This window comes from Mytilus galloprovincialis, chromosome 8 (genome assembly GCF_965363235.1).
Source record: "Mytilus galloprovincialis chromosome 8, xbMytGall1.hap1.1, whole genome shotgun sequence".
Lineage (NCBI taxonomy): Eukaryota > Metazoa > Mollusca > Bivalvia > Mytilida > Mytilidae > Mytilus > Mytilus galloprovincialis.
Window position 1 is genome coordinate 2,016,113 of NC_134845.1, and position 21,146 is coordinate 2,037,258.

At 33.7% G+C, this 21,146-nt stretch overlaps 1 protein-coding gene across 1 annotated transcript in view; it reads right to left on the reverse strand.

Moving 5' to 3' along the window:
- Positions 1 to 3,557: 3,557 nt before the first annotated feature.
- Positions 3,558 to 21,146, reverse strand: part of LOC143084848 (uncharacterized) — a 30,620-nt gene continuing 13,031 nt past the window's right edge. The window contains exon 4 of the mRNA XM_076260902.1: positions 3,558 to 11,012. Coding sequence (XP_076117017.1) covers positions 7,207 to 11,012 — 3,806 coding nt within the window. The 3' untranslated portion in view covers positions 3,558 to 7,206. The remainder of the gene's footprint in view (positions 11,013 to 21,146) is intronic.

Here is a 21,146-nt window from a genome sequence, read left to right on the forward strand (position 1 = left end):
TAAGTGCTATGGGCCATTTTAGAGGCAATACCAACCTCTACCTCTGGTATAATGGTCGGTGTGGAGAATCTCTTAGTTTGGCCAGCCGGCAATAGTTCAGTTCGAATTCGTTGTATCTTGGATTCCATATCCCCCCTTTGAACCCTCTACTGACAAACTCGTACGGGTCTAGGGTATAAGTGCTATGGGCCATTTTAAAGGCAATAAGTACCTCTTCCGCTGGTATCATTGCCAACGTGGAGAATCTCTTCGTTTGGCCAGCCGGCAATAGTTCATTTTCGAATTTGTGATATACCAGGGTACCCCCCCCCCCTTATCCTTTTTTAACTAACTCGTACGGATCTAGGGCATAAGTGCTATGGGCCATTTTAGAGGCAATACCAACCTCTACCTCTGGTATAATGGTCGGTGTGGAGAATCTCTTAGTTTGGCCAGCCGGCAATAGTTCAGTTCGAATTCGTTGTATCTTGGATTCCATATCCCCCCTTTGAACCCTCTACTGACAAACTCGTACGGGTCTAGGGTATAAGTGCTATAGGTAATTTTAAAGGCAATAAGTACCTCTTCCTCTGGTATCATTGCCCACGTGGAGAATCTCTTCGTTTGGCCAGCCGGCAATAGTTCATTTTCGAATTTGTGATATACCAGGGTACCCCCCTTATCCTTTTCTGACTAACTCGTACGGGTCTAGGGCATAAGTGCTATAGGCCATTTTAGAGGCAATACCAACCTCTACCTCTGGTATAATGGTCGGTGTGTAGAATCTCTTAGTTTGGCCAGCCGGCAATAGTTCAGTTCGAATTCGTTGTATCTTGGATTCCATATCCCCCCCTTTGAACCCTCTACTGACAAACTCGTACGGGTCTAGGGTATAAGTGCTATGGGCCATTTTGAAGGCAATAAGTACCTTTTCCTCTGGTATCATTGCCCACGTGGAAAATCTCTTCGTTTGGCCAGCCGGCAATAGTTCATTTTCGAATTTGTGATATACCAGGGTACCCCCCTTATCCTTTTCTGACTAACTCGTACGGGTCTAGGGCATAAGTGCTATAGGCCATTTTAGAGGCAATACCAACCTCTACCTCTGGTATAATGGTCGGTGTGGAGAATCTCTTAGTTTGGCCAGCCGGCAATAGTTCAGTTCGAATTCGTTGTATCTTGGATTCCATATCCCCCCTTTGAACCCTCTACTGACAAACTCGTACGGGTCTAGGGTATAAGTGCTATGGGCCATTTTAAAGGCAATAAATACGTCTTCCTCTGGTATCATTTCCTACGTGGAGAATTTCTTCGTTTGGCCAGCCAACAATAGTTCATTTTCGAATTTGTGATTTACCAGGGTACCCCCTTATCCTTTTCATACTATCTCGTACGGGTCTAGGGCATAAGTGCTATGGGCCATTTTAGAGGCAATACCAACCTCTACCTCTGGTATGATGGTCGATGTGGAGAATCTCTTAGTTTGGCCAGCCGGCAATAGTTCAGTAAGAATTCGTTGTAAACCGGATACCATATCCCCCCTTTTAACCCTCTACTGACAAACTCGTAGGGGTCTAGGGTACAAGTGCTATAGGCCATTTTAAAGGCAATAAGTACCTCTTCGTCTGATACCATTGCCCACGTGGAGAATCTCTTCGTTTGGCCAGCCGGCAATAGTTCATTTTCGAATTTGTGATATACCAGGGTACCCCCTTATTCTCTCCTGACTAACTCGTACGGGTCTAGGGCATAAGTGCTATGGGCCATTTTAGAGGCAATAATATGAATTGTTAATAATGACTCAGATTGGTCTCCATAATTTTGAAGAATCATATGTCATTGAAATAGTTATTGACAGTTGTTATTTTTCTGTTATTTTTATTTCTGCAATTAACTATGTTTCTATTTTTCTGATATGTTTAAATAGAAAATACTATCGTAATATTGTATGTTTTAGTTTCATGATTGGACTATATTTGTAGACAACGAACAAATGACCATCAATTCTCTGTCATTCCTAAATTTCTATATTTAATCAATTTTTTAAATTTATTGTAGCTTACATTGATTTAATTATCACAAAATTTTAATAAGAACTGTTCTTTACTTTATTTGTTTGTTGTAATGTCCCATTTAATTTTTATATTTAATTATATTTTTTTTAAACTTGTTATTGCTTTAGTTTACATTATTTCTCTAATCACAGAATGTTAAAAGACCATTTCTTTGTTTTATATTTATGGAGGCATTTACATTGTTTTTATTACATTTACAATGTTGTTTAAAGACGCAGACCTTGAAGAAGACCCAAAGTTGATTCAATAAACGCGGACCTCGAAGAAGACACCCATTGACATGCCTATTTGAAGTAATATCAAATATAAATAGGAACGTTATTTAATTATAATTATCGTTCATAGTTTCTAACAACACTTCTTCGAACGCAAGTCATCTCATGAATATTATTGACGGCTCATGAATATTATTGAAGGCTGGCCTCATGAATATTAACGCCGGCTGCTATCGACGGCTAGATCCACACTAGTTAGGTATGGACCTGTGTCACTGCATGTAATTGATTGAGGTATAGCATGTGTACTGGCGCCTAACTGATGACGACTCTTTGTTTATGATGTTTACTTGCAATCTGTACATTTGTACTTCTTTCTAGGTTTGCTCGATCTCCAAATTAAAAGTATAACAATTATTTTTTTCTTATTCATCTGTAGTAGCTTATGTTTGAGTTGAAACTTCATCACAGAAAATCCGCCAGATTGCCTATTGACATGCTTTAGTTACTTGCTACTATGATTTGATAAATGGTGTGAATTTTTGCTCATTTCTAATGTCCAGTTCATCCGGGATTTAATTACTTAAATAAAGGAAATAAGGCTTGCACATATGAAGTATCTTAAAGGTAACCTCATGCAAATTTTGTTTGGATGATAATTTTAATGACATCTAATTTAACTATAAAAAGCCTGTACAATGTAAAAAACAAAATAACTATCAACCTCCAATTAAGTCAGTAATGATCATTGATTATATAATGGAATAGACTGACTATATACGCCATGTATGTATTCATGATTACAATGACTGTCAGCATCCAGTGGCAAATATTACATGAATACCAGGCCGATAACATGATAAAGTGATATCAAATGTGAACCCTGCTTTGTATTAGCGACACACTGAGTAGGAGTTTTAACAACACTGATTAACCACCTCAAGGCAAACATATGTTTCAGTAAGTCGTTCCTCTTGCAATTGGTTACTGTCTTTCTGTAATTTTTGTTTTCTTTTTATTGTTAGTTTTTTTACATAAATCAGGCCGTTGGGTTTCTTGTATGGGATTTTCCACATTTTGTCAAGTCATGGGATTTGCTCATTAATAAACAAAAATGAAAACAACTAGTTAAATAATTTTATGCGTCCGAGGCTCTTTTCTGGATTGACCTTCATGAGGAAACTGGTACACTGAATTATAAATGCGTACATCTAAGTCATTATTGACGATCATACCACATCTCCCTAGTTTTATATTTTATCACATTTCAAATTAAATGAAACATAAATAATAATGATAACTCATTTTATTATGATTATTGTTTATGTCTCTGATTGCATCAACATAATACATCTACATTTTGTATTTCTATATGGTAAACAATATATAATACATGTATTTCTCTATTATGATGTAAACAATATAAATTTCAAACTAGTATTACAAAATTACAAAATGGTAATAAAATATCAGTATGTATTTTTACTTAATTACAAATCTATATAAATCCATCAAACCTTCAGAGTCCTTTTATCACAATATTTGAAGATTGATTTTGTGGTTATTTACGAAGACTTTCACTATAGACTTCAGCATTCATTGGTCGTATGACACCTCTTGACTATCAGTATAAATACTAAGATAAGAGGGTACCAGAATCTGACAGGTTTAGCCAAATGATTAATTTATGGATTAAAGTCTTGGAAAATATTGGAATTGAAGGCTTTGCTATATTACAGATCCTTAAAAATATATGCAATTGTTAAAAAAAATTAATTCTAAATTAGTTACAATTTTTGTTGACAGTAAACACTCAAGCATTGTATATCCTTTTTGTAAATGAAGTTAAAGAAACATTAAATCAGTGAATATTAATTTTGTTGAGGTAAGGAATACCCTCAAACAGTAAAAGCTGTTATTTGAAAGCTAAATTCCTACAAGATATTTCTTCCAAACAGGAGAAGCTGTTATTTGAAAGCTAACTTCCTACAGCGGATTTGTCAAAAAAAAGTGGAAGCTGTTATTTGAAAGCTAACTTCGTACAGGGATTTTCTCCAAAGGAGTAGAAGCTGTTATTTAAAAGCTATCTCCCTAAAAGGGGATTTCACAAAAAGAGTGGAAGCTGTTATTTGAAAGCTAACAGGGGATTTCTTTAAAACAGTGGAAGCTGTTATTTGAAAGCTAACTTTCTACAGAGAATTTCCCCCAAACAGTGGAAGCTGTTATTTGAAAGCTAACATCCTACAGGGGATTTCTCCAAAACATTGGAAGCTGTTATTTGAAAGCTAACATCCTACAGGGGATTTCTCCAAAGCTGTGGAAGCTGTTATTTGAAAGCTAACATCCTACAGGGGATTTCTCCAAAGCTGTGGAAGCTGTTATTTGAAAGCTAACATCCTACAGGGGATTTCTCCAAAACAGCGGAAGCTGTTATTTGAAAGCTAACTTCCTACAGGGAATTTTTCCAAAACAGAGGACGCTATTTTTTTAAGGCTAACTTTCCACGGGGGATTTCTCCAAAACAGTAGACGCTGTCATGTAAAAATGTATTTCCTACAGATACCTAGAGGCATGACAAAGAAATGTTAAAAGTTTCCAATTTGAAAATTGTTCTCACATGGATGTTTATATCAAATAGTTGAAGCTGCCAAGTTAAAACTGGTATTATGAAATAGATGCCATTTTAAAAAAAAAATTTCTTCAAATAAAAAATAAAAAATAACAAACTCTTCAGTAAAATAACACCAGCATGGTAAAACTGTTCTTTGATAAAAAAAAAAAATAACAAATTGTCTTCAGTAAAATAACACCAGCTTGGTAAAACAGTTCCATAATACAAATAACAAACTGTCTTCAGTATAATAACACCCACTTGATAAAACTGCTCAATGATAAAACAAAAACATAATAAAGCTATAAACAATTATGTGATAATACATATGGAGAAGTATTGCGAATAACAGTCTGTAAAAGTATAAAAAAAAAAAAATTAAAAAAAGTTACTTTGGTTATTAAACCAATTAAGTATTTCAAGACTGATTACAGATTTAAACGATATACAAACATAAAGAAATCATGTACAATGTAATTACAGATGTAACAGTAAAATCGTTTTATGAGAATTTTACAGAATAGGCGTTATTTTAAATGACCTCCCATCGAGACCCTCACAAAACAAATAAAACTGTCATATTTTACCTGTATCTTAAGACTTGATTAAAATATTGGAGTTTCCATAGAATGTATGCTTATTTCATATCAATGTAATAAGTGTTTTAAATACTACTCCTATTCTGTGAGTGTAAGACATAAGCGATACAAGAAATATAAAATTTACAAAATATTTAAACACAGGGAATACAGATCAAAGTAGACATAAAGATAAGTAATGTTTGTCTTTATTTAGTTATCATAAATATAAGTCTTTGATCCTTCGATTTAAGAAATTCAACGAATCTTTACATAAGATTCTGTCATATCAGTTTTATCTATCAACATCTTCTTAGAACTCTGGTGCTTTGAAGCTTAGTTGCAAGTCTCAACTTATTTTTGGTCGCTATTTAAAACTGAGCCATACTTCATATCTGTTTGTATTTAGGGTTTAACTTTTCTAACAGAATTGATACTTTCTTTATGACAGGCTATCTGCATTATAGTCTGTATACTGAATCTACATGAGTATGACGAGATAAATCAATAACATGTAAATGGTACTCCATACTTATAAACAGTGTACCTATGTCATACAATGGTAATCCATACTTATAAACAGTGTAACAATGTCATACAATGGTAGTTCATACTTATAAACAGTTTACCTATGTCATACAATGGTAGTCCATACTTATAAACAGTGTAACAATGTCATACAATGGTAGTTCATAATTATATACTGGTACAGTATAACTATGTCATACAATGGTAGTTCATACTTGTATATACAGTGTAACTATGTCATACAATGGTAGTTCATACTTATATAATAGTACAGTATAACTATGTCGTACAATGATAGTCTATACTTATATACAGTGTAACTATGTCATACAATGATAGTTCATAGTTATACACTAGAGCAGTATAACTATGGCATACAATGGTAGTTCATACTTGTATATAGTGTAACTATGTCATGCAATGGTAGTTCATACTGATATACTAGTACAGTATAACTATGTCATACAATGGTAGTTCATACTTGTAAACAGTGTAACTATGTCATGCAATGGTAGTCCATACTTATATACAGTGTAACTTTGTCATGCAATAGAAGTTCATACTTATATACAGTTTAACTATGTCATACAATGGTAGTCCATACTTATATACAAGTCAGTATAACTATGTCATACAATGGTAGTCCATACTTATATACAAGTACAGTATAACTATGTCATACAATGGTAGTCCATACTTGTAAACAGTGTAACTATGTCATACAATGGTAGTCCATACTTGTAAACAGTGTAACTATGTCATGCAATAGAAGTTCATACTTATATACAGTTTAACTATGTCATACAATGGTAGTCCATACTTATATACAAGTACAGTATAACTATGTCATACAATGGTAGTTCATACTTGTAAACAGTGTAACTATGTCATGCAATAGAAGTTCATACTTATATACAGTTTAACTATGTCATACAATGGTAGTCCATACTTATATACAAGTACAGTATAACTATGTCATACAATGGTAGTCCATACTTGTAAACAGTGTAACTATGTCATACAATGGTAGTCCATACTTGTAAACAGTGTAACTATGTCATGCAATAAAAGTTCATACTTATATACAGTTTAACTATGTCATACAATGGTAGTCCATACTTATATACAAGTACAGTATAACTATGTCATACAATGGTAGTCCATACTTATATACAGTTTAACTATGTCATACAATGGTAGTCTATGGTAGACTATCATGACTATAGAACAAGAGTTTCCTCCTTCTTCATATGTTCTGTTACAGTCACTACTATAGATGTATGTCCATTATCTGTTGCAATGTCTAAAGGGGATTTTCCATCAAGTCTACATACTTCTGTAACTGCTCCTTTATCTAACAATAAACGTACAATATCCTCATGTCCTACTTCGCATGCATAAAATAGTGGTGTGGTGCCATCTTCTTTCTGCATGTTGATGTTGGCATTGTGGTCCAGAAGACAACATACTACATCTGTCCTACCCATAAAACAGGCTATGTGTAATGGCGAAGAACCAGCTACTACATCAAAGGCATAATCCACTGACTTCTTACTGACATAATCTGTTACATGTGATGATGTATTCTCTACCAGGCTATCAAGTACAATTTGTTTTCCTTTGTCTAATGTTTTCTGTTCATGGTTAGTAAATGTATCTGTTATATATTGTTTACTATAGATACACATATTACAGTCCGCATAGTTCTCTAACAGTATCTTTGTTATCTCTATGTGTCCATTCAGTGCACTGAAATATAAGGAATTACTACCATCAATTGTCTGGGCATTAATGTTTGCTTTATGATTTATCAATAGCTGGAGTACACTGGTGTTGTTACTGATACATGACAATATCAGTGGTGTCAAGCCATAACCCTGTTCACATATATCAACATTTGGATTTTTCTCTAACAGTAACTTTACTATATCAGTGTGTCGTTGCTGACTTGCCACGAACAAAGGACTCCAGCCATCCTTGTTACATAGATCAACATCAGGACTCTTCTGTAACAGTAACTTTACTATATCAGTGTGTCGTTGCTGACTTGCCACGAACAAAGGACTCCAGCCATCTTTGTCACATAGATCAACATTAGGACACTTCTCTAACAGTAACTTTACTATATCAGTATGTCCTTTTTGACTAGCTATGTACAGTGGACTACATCCATCATTGTTACATAGATCGATATTTGGGCTCTTCTCTAACAGTAACTTAACTATATCAGTATGTCCTTTCTGACTAGCTATGTACAGGGGACTACATCCATCATTGTTACATAGATCAACATTAGGACACTTCTCTAACAGTAACTTTACTATATCAGTGTGTCGTTGCTGACTTGCCACGAACAAAGGACTCCAGCCATCCTTGTTACATAGATCAACATTAGGACTCTTCTGTAACAGTAACTTTACTATATCAGTGTGTTGTTGCTGACTTGCCACGAACAAAGGACTCCAGCCATCTTTGTCACATAGATCAACATAAGGACACTTCTCTAACAGTAACTTTACTATATCAGTATGTCCTTTTTGACTAGCTATGTACAGTGGACTACATCCATCATTGTTACATAGATCGATATTTGGGCTCTTCTCTAACAGTAACTTAACTATATCAGTATGTCCTTTCTGACTAGCTATGTACAGGGGACTACATCCATCATTGTTACATAGATCAACATTAGGACACTTCTCTAACAGTAACTTAACTATATCAGTATGTCCTTTTTGACTTACTATGTACAGGGCACTACATCCATCATTGTTACATAGATCGATATTTGGGCTCTTCTCTAACAGTAACTTTACTATATCAGTATGTCCTTTTTGACTAGCTATGTACAGTGGACTACATCCATCACTGTTACATAGATCGATATTTGGGCTCTTCTCTAACAGTAACTTTACTATATCAGTATATCCTTCCTCACTTGCCATGTACAGAGTAGTCAAGCCGTTATTGGTATATAGATCAACATTTGGGTTCTTTTCTAACAGTAACTTTACTATATTAGTATGTTTTGGCTGCTGACAGGCTCTGTGCAGAGTACTGTAGCCATATCTGTCACATAGATCAACATTAGGACTCTTCTCTAACAGTAACTTTACTATATTGGTATAATCCTTCAGAATTGCCCAATGCAGAGCACTAAAACCATCCTTGTCACATAGATCAACATTTGGGTTCTTCTCTAACAGTAACTTTACTATATTAGTATGTCCTCTCTTACTTGCCATGTACAGAGGACTCAAGCCATATGCATTTTCACATAAATCAACATTAGGATTCATTTCTAACAGTAACTTTACTATATCAGTATGTCCAGTCAAACTTGCTATGAACAGAGGACTGCAACCAATTTTATTACATAGATCAACATTTGGGTTCTTCTCTAAAAGTAACTTTACTATATCAGTATATCCGCTCTGACTTGCCATGTACAGAGGACTCAAGCCATATGCATTTTCACATAAATCAACATTAGGGCTCTTCTCTAACAGTAACTTTACTATATCAGTATATCCGCTCTTACTTGCCATGTACAGAGGACTGAAGCCAAATTTCTTGTCACATAAATCAACATTAGGGCTCTTCTCTAACAGTAACTTTACTATATCAGTATGTCCTTTCTGACTTGCCATGTACAGTCCATTAACCCCATCACCTCTACACTGATCCACATCCACATCATTATGTAACATCCACTGAACCATACCAGTATAACCATTTTGACAAGTCATTATCAGTGAAGTAGTACCTGATTCAATGTGCTCTGTTGGTAACACTGTATCCTTGGTATTGACCAATGTTACTTGCTGTGATTTGTCCAGTTGTTTTAAGTGCCGTAATAACTGTTGTCTAAATAATAATACTGTCATATTGGTGTTAATGAATATAATTCTTACATTTCCTGCTGACCATTCCTTTATAAACCTTTTAAAATATGATTCCAAATAATCATCTGGTATTTCAATAACGAAGTATGTGTAACTGTTCTTGTCAGCTTGTGATTTCTGCCAAATAAAACGTTCATGTACTAAACCGTAATCACCATGATCTATCAAACATTCTATCATTTTCTGACCAAAATAATGAGCAAGGAAGTCAAACAATTTATCATGTACAGTTCTATACATACCATTCTGTTCACATATAAAAGTACCATCTAGGGTATCAAGGGCTTTCTTTAATTTTGTCTTTGATGTACTTCTGTTGATTTCAAAAGCATCACATATGTCTTTTATGATATGTTGTTGTTCATCTGTCACTTTACCCTGGAACCATTTTTCTTTTAGGTGATTATTAGATAGAACACATAAAGCTAGACTGCATATTTCATAGTTTCCTCCATCACCGTGCCTACTTAAGTTGTCTAGTTTATTTTGAAAGACATTAAACGGATTTTTGAAAAATTCTTTAACATCTCCATTTTTTCCTCCGTGATATAAAGAGCATAAAAGTGGAAAGAATTCACTATTTTGTGATAAATCATCCATATCGTCCACGCTTGTACCAATATAGGTTTTTGCTATAATATTCTTTTCTACGGATGTAAGACATAACTTATCTGATACTAAATTACATTCACAGAATTTTAAAGGGAATTCTATATCAAACTTATCATCTTTATAGACTTGTAACCTACAAGATACAATAATCTTACATTTGTCTGCAATAATTGTGTAAATCACAGGTAACAATTGTTTCCAGTTCTCAACCTGTAGTTGGTTAACAGTGAAATTTCCACAAATATTATCTACAATGAAGACTGTCTGTTTACCAGGCTGATAATAAGTTTTAATGTCTGATGGTAATTCCACCGGTATTATATTGTACCCTTCCTTCTGTAAAATAAGAGCTGTATGTCTACTGATAAAAGATTTCCCAACTCCTGATGGGGCAGTTAAAATCACACAACCTTTGTCCTGTAAACATTCCATGACATAATCACTGGCTCGTGTAGGCACAAACATCTTATCTTTCTTTTCCCAGTCTTCTATTTGTTTTTTTATCTTATCTGAAAAATATAAAAGTGTAGCTAATTTAAAATTAAAATCTGACTATTTATATGAAGTATGCATTATTATTTAAAACAGACATAAAATAGTGGATTAAATCCTTGTTGTAAGTTATTTTACATTTTTTCATCGTGCCTTTTATACGTTACTAAACAGTATCGGTTTTATTCATGGTTTAAGGCTGAATGGTGACCTGTAATAATTTACATGTTTGTTCTTTGATAGATAGTTGTCTTATAGCCCATTATACCACATCTACTTGTTTTTATTAAATCTTATTTGAAAATACCCCCCTAAAATATATACTTAATTGCAAAACAATAACAAATAAGCGATAGCAAAATCAATCAAGATTACATGAAAATACATTGTTTTAGTGTTCTTTAAATGATTGTTTGACCTTTGATAGAACCAGTCAAGGACAGAGGTCATTCTCCATGGAATGCATTTTGAGGTGGTGAACCAATATATACTAAATATGAAAAGTCAAACGAAGAAAATGTCCCAACACAATAGATACAGAACCTTAGGTCAAAGGTCAAGGTCACATAAAGGTTTTGACAATTCATGACACACTTTCATATAGTAATACACTTTCAAAGCAAGTATCATAAGCCAGTGTCAAAAGAAAACACTTTTGGCATTGGCAAGGTTGTATTATAAGCATTCAGAGATCTTACTGAGCGATCAAATTTGCATGCATATGCCGTGGGTACATGTACCTTAAAGGCCAGGGAAAGAATAAAAATAGCAGCCAATGAATGAAATAGTGGTAACTTCAAATTTCAGGACATATTTTTTAGAATTACCTTGTTCAAAGAGTGATTTTTAGATCAAAAATTGTCACAGAACCTAGAAATGAACTATATAATCTGTTGCAGCTTAAATAAAAATTATTAACTAATTTTATTTTGTTATATTCCTAAAACAAATCATGAAGCATTGTTCTTGTTTACACTGGAAGTAAATGTTGCCATGCAGCCATGCTTCTATGCAAAGTATCAACAAACACCTTACCTGTTGTGTTAAAATTATTCCATTCCAATGTAATCCTTATATCCATTTTATATTTCTTTCATAATTCAAAGAACCAAATAAATATGCAACTACAGTCATAATATTCAATGTTATGCGGTTACAATAATTTTCCCTCCAAAATTGTGGTATATACAGAACAAAGGACTTACATTTAAATTAATAAAAATCTTGCAGGAAAATAAAGAAAATTATTCCCACATGTGTCTCATATACGGAAACCCACCAGGATTAGGAAACCAACAACGCACAAGTGTCACAACACATTTTGGCCCAATGTCTCTCTTGTGCCACTCAAATCTTTTGGTTCTGTGGTCCCTGGTAATGGCATCTGCTTTCATAACCATATATATTTCATCATTCCACGCACCACAATGGAGAAGCATAGTCCAAAATCTTTTGTAGTGTTCCTTTCTCAAACTTGAGTTTCTTTATTGGGGTCACCAGATATGTCTTTTTTATTCATCCATTACGTAATGCATGGCTTACAAAAGAAATATCTGCATTTTTCTTGGAATAGGTCTTGCTGTATCACAAATCCAGGCTGATCATCGTCTAATTCTTTTTCATCATTGTCTGTTTGAGTACTCTGTTCTGTGGTCATCTGTTGATTTTGTGCATTCCAGGCTTTTTCATTATTAACAGCAGAGTCATGAAGAATTTTAATTTCCCAATCAGTATGCCCAAAATAAATGTTTATAGTTTCTAATTGAAGATCGCTTAATTCCATAGTAACTTTCTTATCACTCATTTTTAGGATTATGTAGAATGCACACAAACAAAATATGTATATGACTTCGAAGATAATGTAGTCACTTTTCAGATGATTTTTGGCAAAAATGAAAGTGGCCGCATCCGTGTTCATTCTCAACCTTTATATATGTTATGTATTATCACCAAATACAACTTTCATTTCAGTATTATGAATGAACACGAATGCGGCCACTTTCATTTCAGACGGAAACCGTCTAAAATTTAACTAAAATGCTAAAATTGTGAAGATTTCAGTAATTTAGCTATTACCCGATATATGTACATTTTATTGTCAAAAACAGCCCATATTTATGTAGCAGAAGCATTTTACTTTCCAGTAAATATCTAAAAGATTACATTTTCACAATTTTTTAAAACTGCTATATTCTGGGGCCAAAAAGGTGTCTTACTGAACCTACTCCTTTCTTCATATGAGGACCTAGATGGCATCAACATCATGACAGATGCTAGACACGGTTGGAGGAGAAATGCGAAAGATACTCCCAATGTTGTATCATTGGGAGAAAAAAAAACCTCACAAAGTGATGGACTGTGAACATGTTAGAAAGTCACAGGATAAAGTTGCCCAACGACATGAAAGACTGGGAAAAAAGGACGTAAGGTACCGAAGGTATTCCACGGATTGATTTTTTTTGGCTCCTACAAATCCAAGTCAAATCGGAGTATCAAAGACGTGATATAGAGTATAAGAATTATACTGAATAGTTGCCTACTAGGTAGATAGTTGAATTAAAGCTAGCTAGTTTTAATTTTTTTTGCAAATTTACAGACAAAAAACATATTGATGATGGTAAGTTCGAAAATCAACAGTGCTAATGTCAGCCCTATTAAAAACTTACCTGAGTCATACAAAAACGCAGTGACAAATGGTCTGATGGCCGATAATCTGGTTGAAAACCCTATGAATCCAGATGAGATTCTAGGTGTTGTTAACCCCTTTTCCTGCTAGAGAAAGATCTGTTTGGTGACGTTAAACCAAACAAAGATCAGTTTCTAAACCATGTTGAACTTTACAAAGCTATCAATCATGTTGTTAATTCTAGTCACCTAAAAGGTTTGAAAAGGATAAAAGGGATGTGGCGCATTTATCCCGACTCTGAACCTGACAGAGACACTTTAATAACAGAGGTACTGGTAGTAAGGAAACGGATTTTGAAAATTTATACACGCAATCCTAATTCAAAGGTATACGATCACGACAAACCTTACGACTGGCGTGTTAGGATGGTCAGATTTTGAGGGCAGTAGAAAACCTAGGAGGAATAGTCCACACATTAGACAGAGAGCGACTCGGAGTTGACGGTTTACTCACCAATTGCCAAACAGGTGACAGGATATCATACTGTGAACCTATGGAAAAAGTCTTGCCTAGAACCCTAAAAATCGGTACATATATGGCTGTTTTGTTACACAAAGAGCAAAGAACTGATTCCTCTAAGCTCACATGTAACAAATGTCTGCAAACTGGGCACATGCTCAGAGAATGTCCAAATTAATGGGTTTGTACATTATGTAATAATCCCGGACATAAGAAAGCTGAGTGTCTCAATTTTGAAACCACAAGTGACAACGTCCAAGACCAGCCAGTCAATGTCAACAATGATGGCACACATGAACCAGAATCAGAAGATTCAGCAAGTGAAGATGATAATATAACTGAACATAAACAAACAAACACTACAAATATGGGAACCACTAATCAGTCTCCGTCTTTTTTACAAAATATCAATGTCACAAGCGCAAGTTTCAGCTATAATGCTTCAAATAAAAGTGATGCGGCTCATGATATGAACGATCCTGAACACCACGGCAATTCAGCAGCTAAACATAACAATGAAATTAGAAAAGCAAAAGCAAAAGCTAAAGCTAGAAAAAAGTCTGGCAAAAAAAAAAACAGTCAACAACTGAATAAAGACAACGAGGAGAATCCCACTCAACCTACATTATTCTTTCATTTTCAAGGAAACGACAATGTTAGCAACAACACCAAACGACCAAATTCATGAACGCACATCAAATATTCAGAAACCAAAGGGACCCTAACTATCAGCAATCTCAACTAATGTACATACACTGTATATACATTAAATAGTATGATTATCTAGCTATTTTCATGAACATTTGTATGTATTTTCTTTTTTTCTGTGTTTTTATTTATAGTGTAAAAAACAAACAAACAAAAAAGAGCATTTTGCAATTAAAGATTGTATGTGTCCAGTTAATATTATGGTAAACATAAATAGTGTTTTCATTTTATGTTTTTTCATTGCTTTTACTCATTATGTACAAAAACAAAAAGAATGCGATATTATATTAGATTATATGTGTTTGAATGATGATATTGCAAATGAAAATGACTTATCTTCCATATTTTGTATGTGTGTTGATAAGAGTAGTATATTAAGCAATCAAAGAGAGATATTATGATACAACACTAAATCATATGTTCTCAGTTGACAATATAGAAATAGAAGACAGTGTAAAGTTTAATTTAACTTATATGTATGAGAGATTTTATTCACAAAACATCAACAAAAACATATGTCTGAAAGAACCAGCTAATTATAAACAAGCAATAAACCTTTGAAAAGAGAAAACTTTTATTCACTAGTAAACAAACTATCATTAGTTCTACTGTTCAATGTTCATTATGCTGCGTCAGTTTCATTCAGCTCATCATCAAAACGTATTTATGCAATGATTGTATAAACAAATCTTCTTTTTTCTGCAATTCAAACAAGGATACTTGGAAAGTATATCAACCACTAAATATTCCTACGAAATTGCACATATGGTACGCAACTAGTACACCACCATATACCACATCACACACGGGAAGTACGAAACTAAATACATTTATAAATTTTTGAACCATATTACCCATACACAAATACTCCACAACTAGCTGTGTTAATCCTTTTGACGCAGTATATTCACTTCAAGTACAGATCCGTATTGTTATAAAACACATGAAAGACTGGGAACACAAATAATTTATGAAAATTTGAAGAATAAAAATGTGTCCATTAAAATTCATGCACATTATAGAAATTTGTAAATAAAGTTGTGAGGACACTCAATTTACTGTCAATCAGAATGACTTATGGCATGCTTTCAAGGCTGTAAAAAAAGCTGTCACCAAGATTTCAAAAGGTACTATAAAACGTTCAGAGGGTACAAGTTGGAGTGTACATCTGGGAGATAAAGTTGAACCCATAGCAACACACATTAACTGGGCCGTCCGTAACTGTGAGCAAAATTCTCTAAAACTTAAGAAAATTTTGAATAAAATTGTCGAACATTATTGTGATAACAATGTAAATTGTCATCATTCATCAAGGTGCAAGGTTGATTCAAACTATGAGCAATCTAGATTTTAATTACAAATGGAAAAGTTCAGAAAAATGTAACAGTCTGCTATAAAAAGTTCAACTACTTATAAATATCCTCAAGATTACATTCTTGCAAAAGGCACATTTTATGTTGAAAGTTTTAACAATGTTGTGAACATATTTCAAAACAAATATTTGGGTTGAGATCTCAAAAAAACATGTTTAACCCCGCCTCATTTTTGCGACTGTCCCAAGTAAGGAATATCTGGCCTTTGTTAGTCTTGTATGATTTTTAATGTTAGTGTCTTGTGTATAATTCGGAGTTTAGTATGACGTCCATTATCACTTAACTAGTATACATATTTGTTTAGGGGCCAGCTGAAGGACTCCTCCGGGTATGGGAGTTTCTAGCTGCATTGAAGACCCATTGGTGGCCTTCGGCTGTTGTCTGCTATATGGTCGGATTGTTGTCTCTTTGACACATTCCACATTTCCATTCTCAATTTTACATATATGAAAATAGCATTTGCAGTTCTTGTTGGTAGAGCTCAACAGGTACTGTTTGCTTTTATTAGTAACACGTGCACACAAAAGTGCTTTGTGAAAGGGAGATTTATAGGAGAGAACACTAGACGTCTATATGATTTAATGCACTATCTAGAAAAAAAATGATATAGAAGGATCGTTATTATTAGTAAATTTTGATTCTATAAAATGAGTTTTTTTTAAAGCAGGCTTTGACTAGTTTTAATTTTGGTCCATCAATTTGTAAATGATTTGAAGTGCTTTATGCAGATGCTTTTAAAAGAGCTATGTCATTAATGATGGTAATATGTCCCAATTTTTCAACCCGAAAGATGCTGTTGCCAAGATGAACCACTGTCTCCCTATTTGTTTATCATTGGGTTGGAATTATTTGCTTTACAGCTATAAGAGAATACAAAAATAAAAGGGTGTATATAAATGGGAATGAGCCACTCATTAGTCAGTATGCAGATGACACGTTTCTTACCCTTGATAGAAGTGAAGATTCTTTAAAGGAGAACAATTTTTATTTCGAAAAATTTCAGTCTCAGGACTAAAGATAGATACAATTAAAAACCAATTGTTCAGAGAACAATTAAGGTCTTTCCACCAATAAGATCAATTTTGATATTGAACTATGAAAATTTAGTTTGAAATATCATATCCAGCGTCAAATGATAGCTTATTGTACACTGATTCCAAAAATATATGGTTTCTATACATTTTTTCTAAATAAGGGAGATAAATTGTTACTTCCGGTTTGAAATATGTCACTTCCGGTTTTATTTGATAGTTTACTTGATACTGATTCCAAAAATATATTGTTCAATATACTTTTACATTGAATAAGTACAAAAAATAGGTACTTCCGCTTTACAGAAGGTCACTTCCGGTTGGCTTTTCCATGGTAAGTGTCTTGAAACGTAATGCAAAAAGTCCCATCGCTTTATCACCTATACATATGAGGTAAAAGCAAAGGTCAAAATCTAGAACGTCAATTTTACCTATGACCTTGAGTTCAATTTCAAGGTCATAAACCAAGGGCTTCAAATCAAAAGACTATAGGTCTTAATTATATGTGGTTAATGAGTTATATGCCTAATTTTTAATATAAGAGCGGAGAAAACTCCAATTTAATGTTAGCGTACACTTTCAACCAAAATTCATGTGTTACGACATGTCGCAACTTACAATTTAGTAAAAATATGTTGTCAATATCTTAAACGGTTTTTGAAAAGAACTGAAAACAAGCCAAAATAAAATTTAAAATATGACCTTGACCTCTGACCTTGACCTATTTTTCTTATTTTTGGAACTAGAACATCAAATCAAAAGATCCAAGGTCTCTATCACTTATAGTTTACAAGATAGAAATGCATATAACTATCACTTGCATAAGAGGAAATAACTCTCATATGGAGTGTTAATATCGCTTCGGTAAAAATAGGACAAATCATGCGAAGGATATAACAAATAAATTTGTCGCTTTCTTTTGGGGTTACGGAGGAGATGCAGTCACAAGGTAAACAGTGTTCGGGGAGATAACTCTTACAAAGAAAATTGTTCGGTTTAGAATGGGTGAAAATAAAAAGCGCATAAACTGTATGATACTATATAAGAAATATCTTAGCGACATATTGCCAAACAAACATTTTACGCGAGAACAAAATTTAGTGGAAGAAAATGATAATAATTATAATAATTAAAAATCAATTGTTCAGAGAACAATTGAAGGTCTTTCCACATCAAAGTTATTGAAAAGAATCTAGTTCCGGTTTACTCAATGTTGAAATTGGCATCCAAACATAAGTATCCTTATACTGATAGGATAAATAAATGGTTTCTATATATACACATGGAAAAAAGTATTGCAACACCAAATTGAAATTGAAATTAAAAAAACACTCTTTATTTTTTTGTGGTATAATTTGATAAAATAGAACTAGTTTAACATTATTTAAGTATCACCTGAGTTTAATCAATAAATATCTACTCGATAAGTTTTTATCTGCACATGCAGCTACTGCACCCGTAAACAGCAAAACAGATGTTTTTATCCTCATTGTTTTCAACACTTTAAATAACAAAGTTTTTAAAGTTATTTGATTAACACCTTGTAATGGGTCTTTGACAACTCTTAACTGCAGCAAGATGGTAGATTATCAGCATAAGAGAAGCAGGGATGTCGCTGTAACAACTGCACGTATTGTTGGTCATCACCATTCCGTTATAAGTCGTTTTGAGAATAAAAATCAGGAAATAAACGCTGTTAAAGACCTTCCGAGATAATAAAGACCCCCTATACCATTTGCTAGAGAAAATGAAGCATAATGAAGGTTGGTCAGAAGGAAACCCATTGCATACAAGACAATCCTTAAAAGAGAGTGGTGGCCATACAGGAGCCTTTTAACAAGAACTGTTCGAGATCAACTCATCGCTACTGGTTGTTGTGCGATAAGACCATTTCGGAGACCTTTGCTGACGAACAGACACACAGTTTTCCGTTTCCAATGTAGTGCATAGCTCGCCAAAGTTGGAAATTAGCATCGTGGAGGTAGATCCAATGTTCAAATGGAATTTGGTTCAACTTCCTTGGCCCGATCATAGCCTGGCTTTGAACCATATCGAGCATATATGGCACACTATTGGGCGGAAAGTGCGCGAAAGGACACCCCAGTTCAAACACATCATGAAATAAACATCCGAAATGGTTGCTGCTACATTAGCAACAAATTAGTCGATTTATGGCAGGAAGCAGAAGACGTTAAGATGCGGTTATCCGTTTGAATGGAGCCTGCACACAAAGTACTAAGTCTTTGGCGTATAACGATCAACCATAATGTGAACAGTAATATGAAGATTAATTTTGAAATGTCTGACATTGTAAAGTTCGACTACAGTAAAAGTTGTAAAATGCATTTTTTTGTACAAAAAACACTTCATTTTGTTATTAAAATTGTGGTTCTAAAATCATTTTTTTTTTAAACATTTTTTGTTCGTTTCAATGCCAATGTTATCATAAACTATGTTTCAATATTATTATACACACATTCTATTATATTTTATCCATAAAAAGAGGCTGATTTTTTCAAGTTTTTAAAAATCAAGGTGTTGCAATACTTTTTTCCATGTGTATATTTTTGAGTGAAATAAGGGAGATACTTAGCTACTTACGGTGAAGTAAATGTCACTTCCGTCGAAGTAAATGTCGCTTCAAGTCTCATATGATAGCTTCTTTCACAATGATTCCAAATATATATAGTTTCTGTATACTTTTGTGTGTAGAGCGGGAGATAATTGGTCACTTCCGGTTTATCGAAAGTCATTTCTAGTCTTTCGTCATATGGCGTTATAATGAATCAAGTTGAAGTTATAATCAAATAACCTTATTATTAGATATTTCAGGGCCACTAACTCCTATAAGATGCCATTAGATAGTATAAGACCAATGTAACATATCTTCATTACAATAAAGCAAACATTTTCCACTTGTTATTTTATATGTATCTTTCAAAGTGTCGGAGGAAATGCAAAAACAAGCAAAGTCAAATGAGAACTAGACCTTGACCTTTGACCTTGACCTCATTTGTTAAGCTAGGACCTAGAAGCCTCAAATAAAAATATTCCAGGGTTATACGGTTAATGGTTAATGAGTTGAAAACAAATACTGACAAATTTATTTTGTAAAGGAAGATAACTCCTATAAAATTTCATCGAATTGCTTCGATTCGATTGAGCCAAAAATTTCTGAAGATGTAACGAACAATTTGTAAAAGAATTTTGTGAATATCGTTTTTTGTTACGAAGAAGATGCACACATTTGATAAACAGTAAATAGGGAGATAACTCTTACAAAGAAAAGTGTTTGTCTTAGCAGGGTGAAATTTAAATGCGCATAAACTATAAGATTCAATATAAGAAATATCTAAGCGACATATTGCGAAACAAATATTTATTGCAAGAAAAAAATTAGGCGGAAAAAAATAAAAAAAAATAATAATTAAGAACCAATTGTTCAGAGAACAATTGCAGGTCTTTCCACAACAATTTGAAAAAACTGTTGAAAAGAAGCTATTTCCTGTTTACTCAAAGTTAAAAATGGCATCCAATCATTAGTTTCTTCGTACTGATGGGATAATAAATAAACTCATCATAGATACCAGGACCCAATTTTGTATATACGCCAGACGCGCGTTTCGTCTACAAAAGACTCATCAGTGACGCTCGAATGCAAAAAAGTTAAAAAAAGGTCAAATAAAGTACGAAGTTGAAGAGCATAAATGATTGTTTTCCATAAACTTTTCAGTGAACTAAGGAAGACAATTTGCCACTTCCGGTGAAATTAATGTTATTCCGGTTTCATATTATAGCTTTTTCACACTGATTCCGAAAATACATAGTTTTTTATACTTTTGTTTGTAAACCAGGAGATAATTGGCCACTTCCGGTTGATCAAAAGTCAGTTCT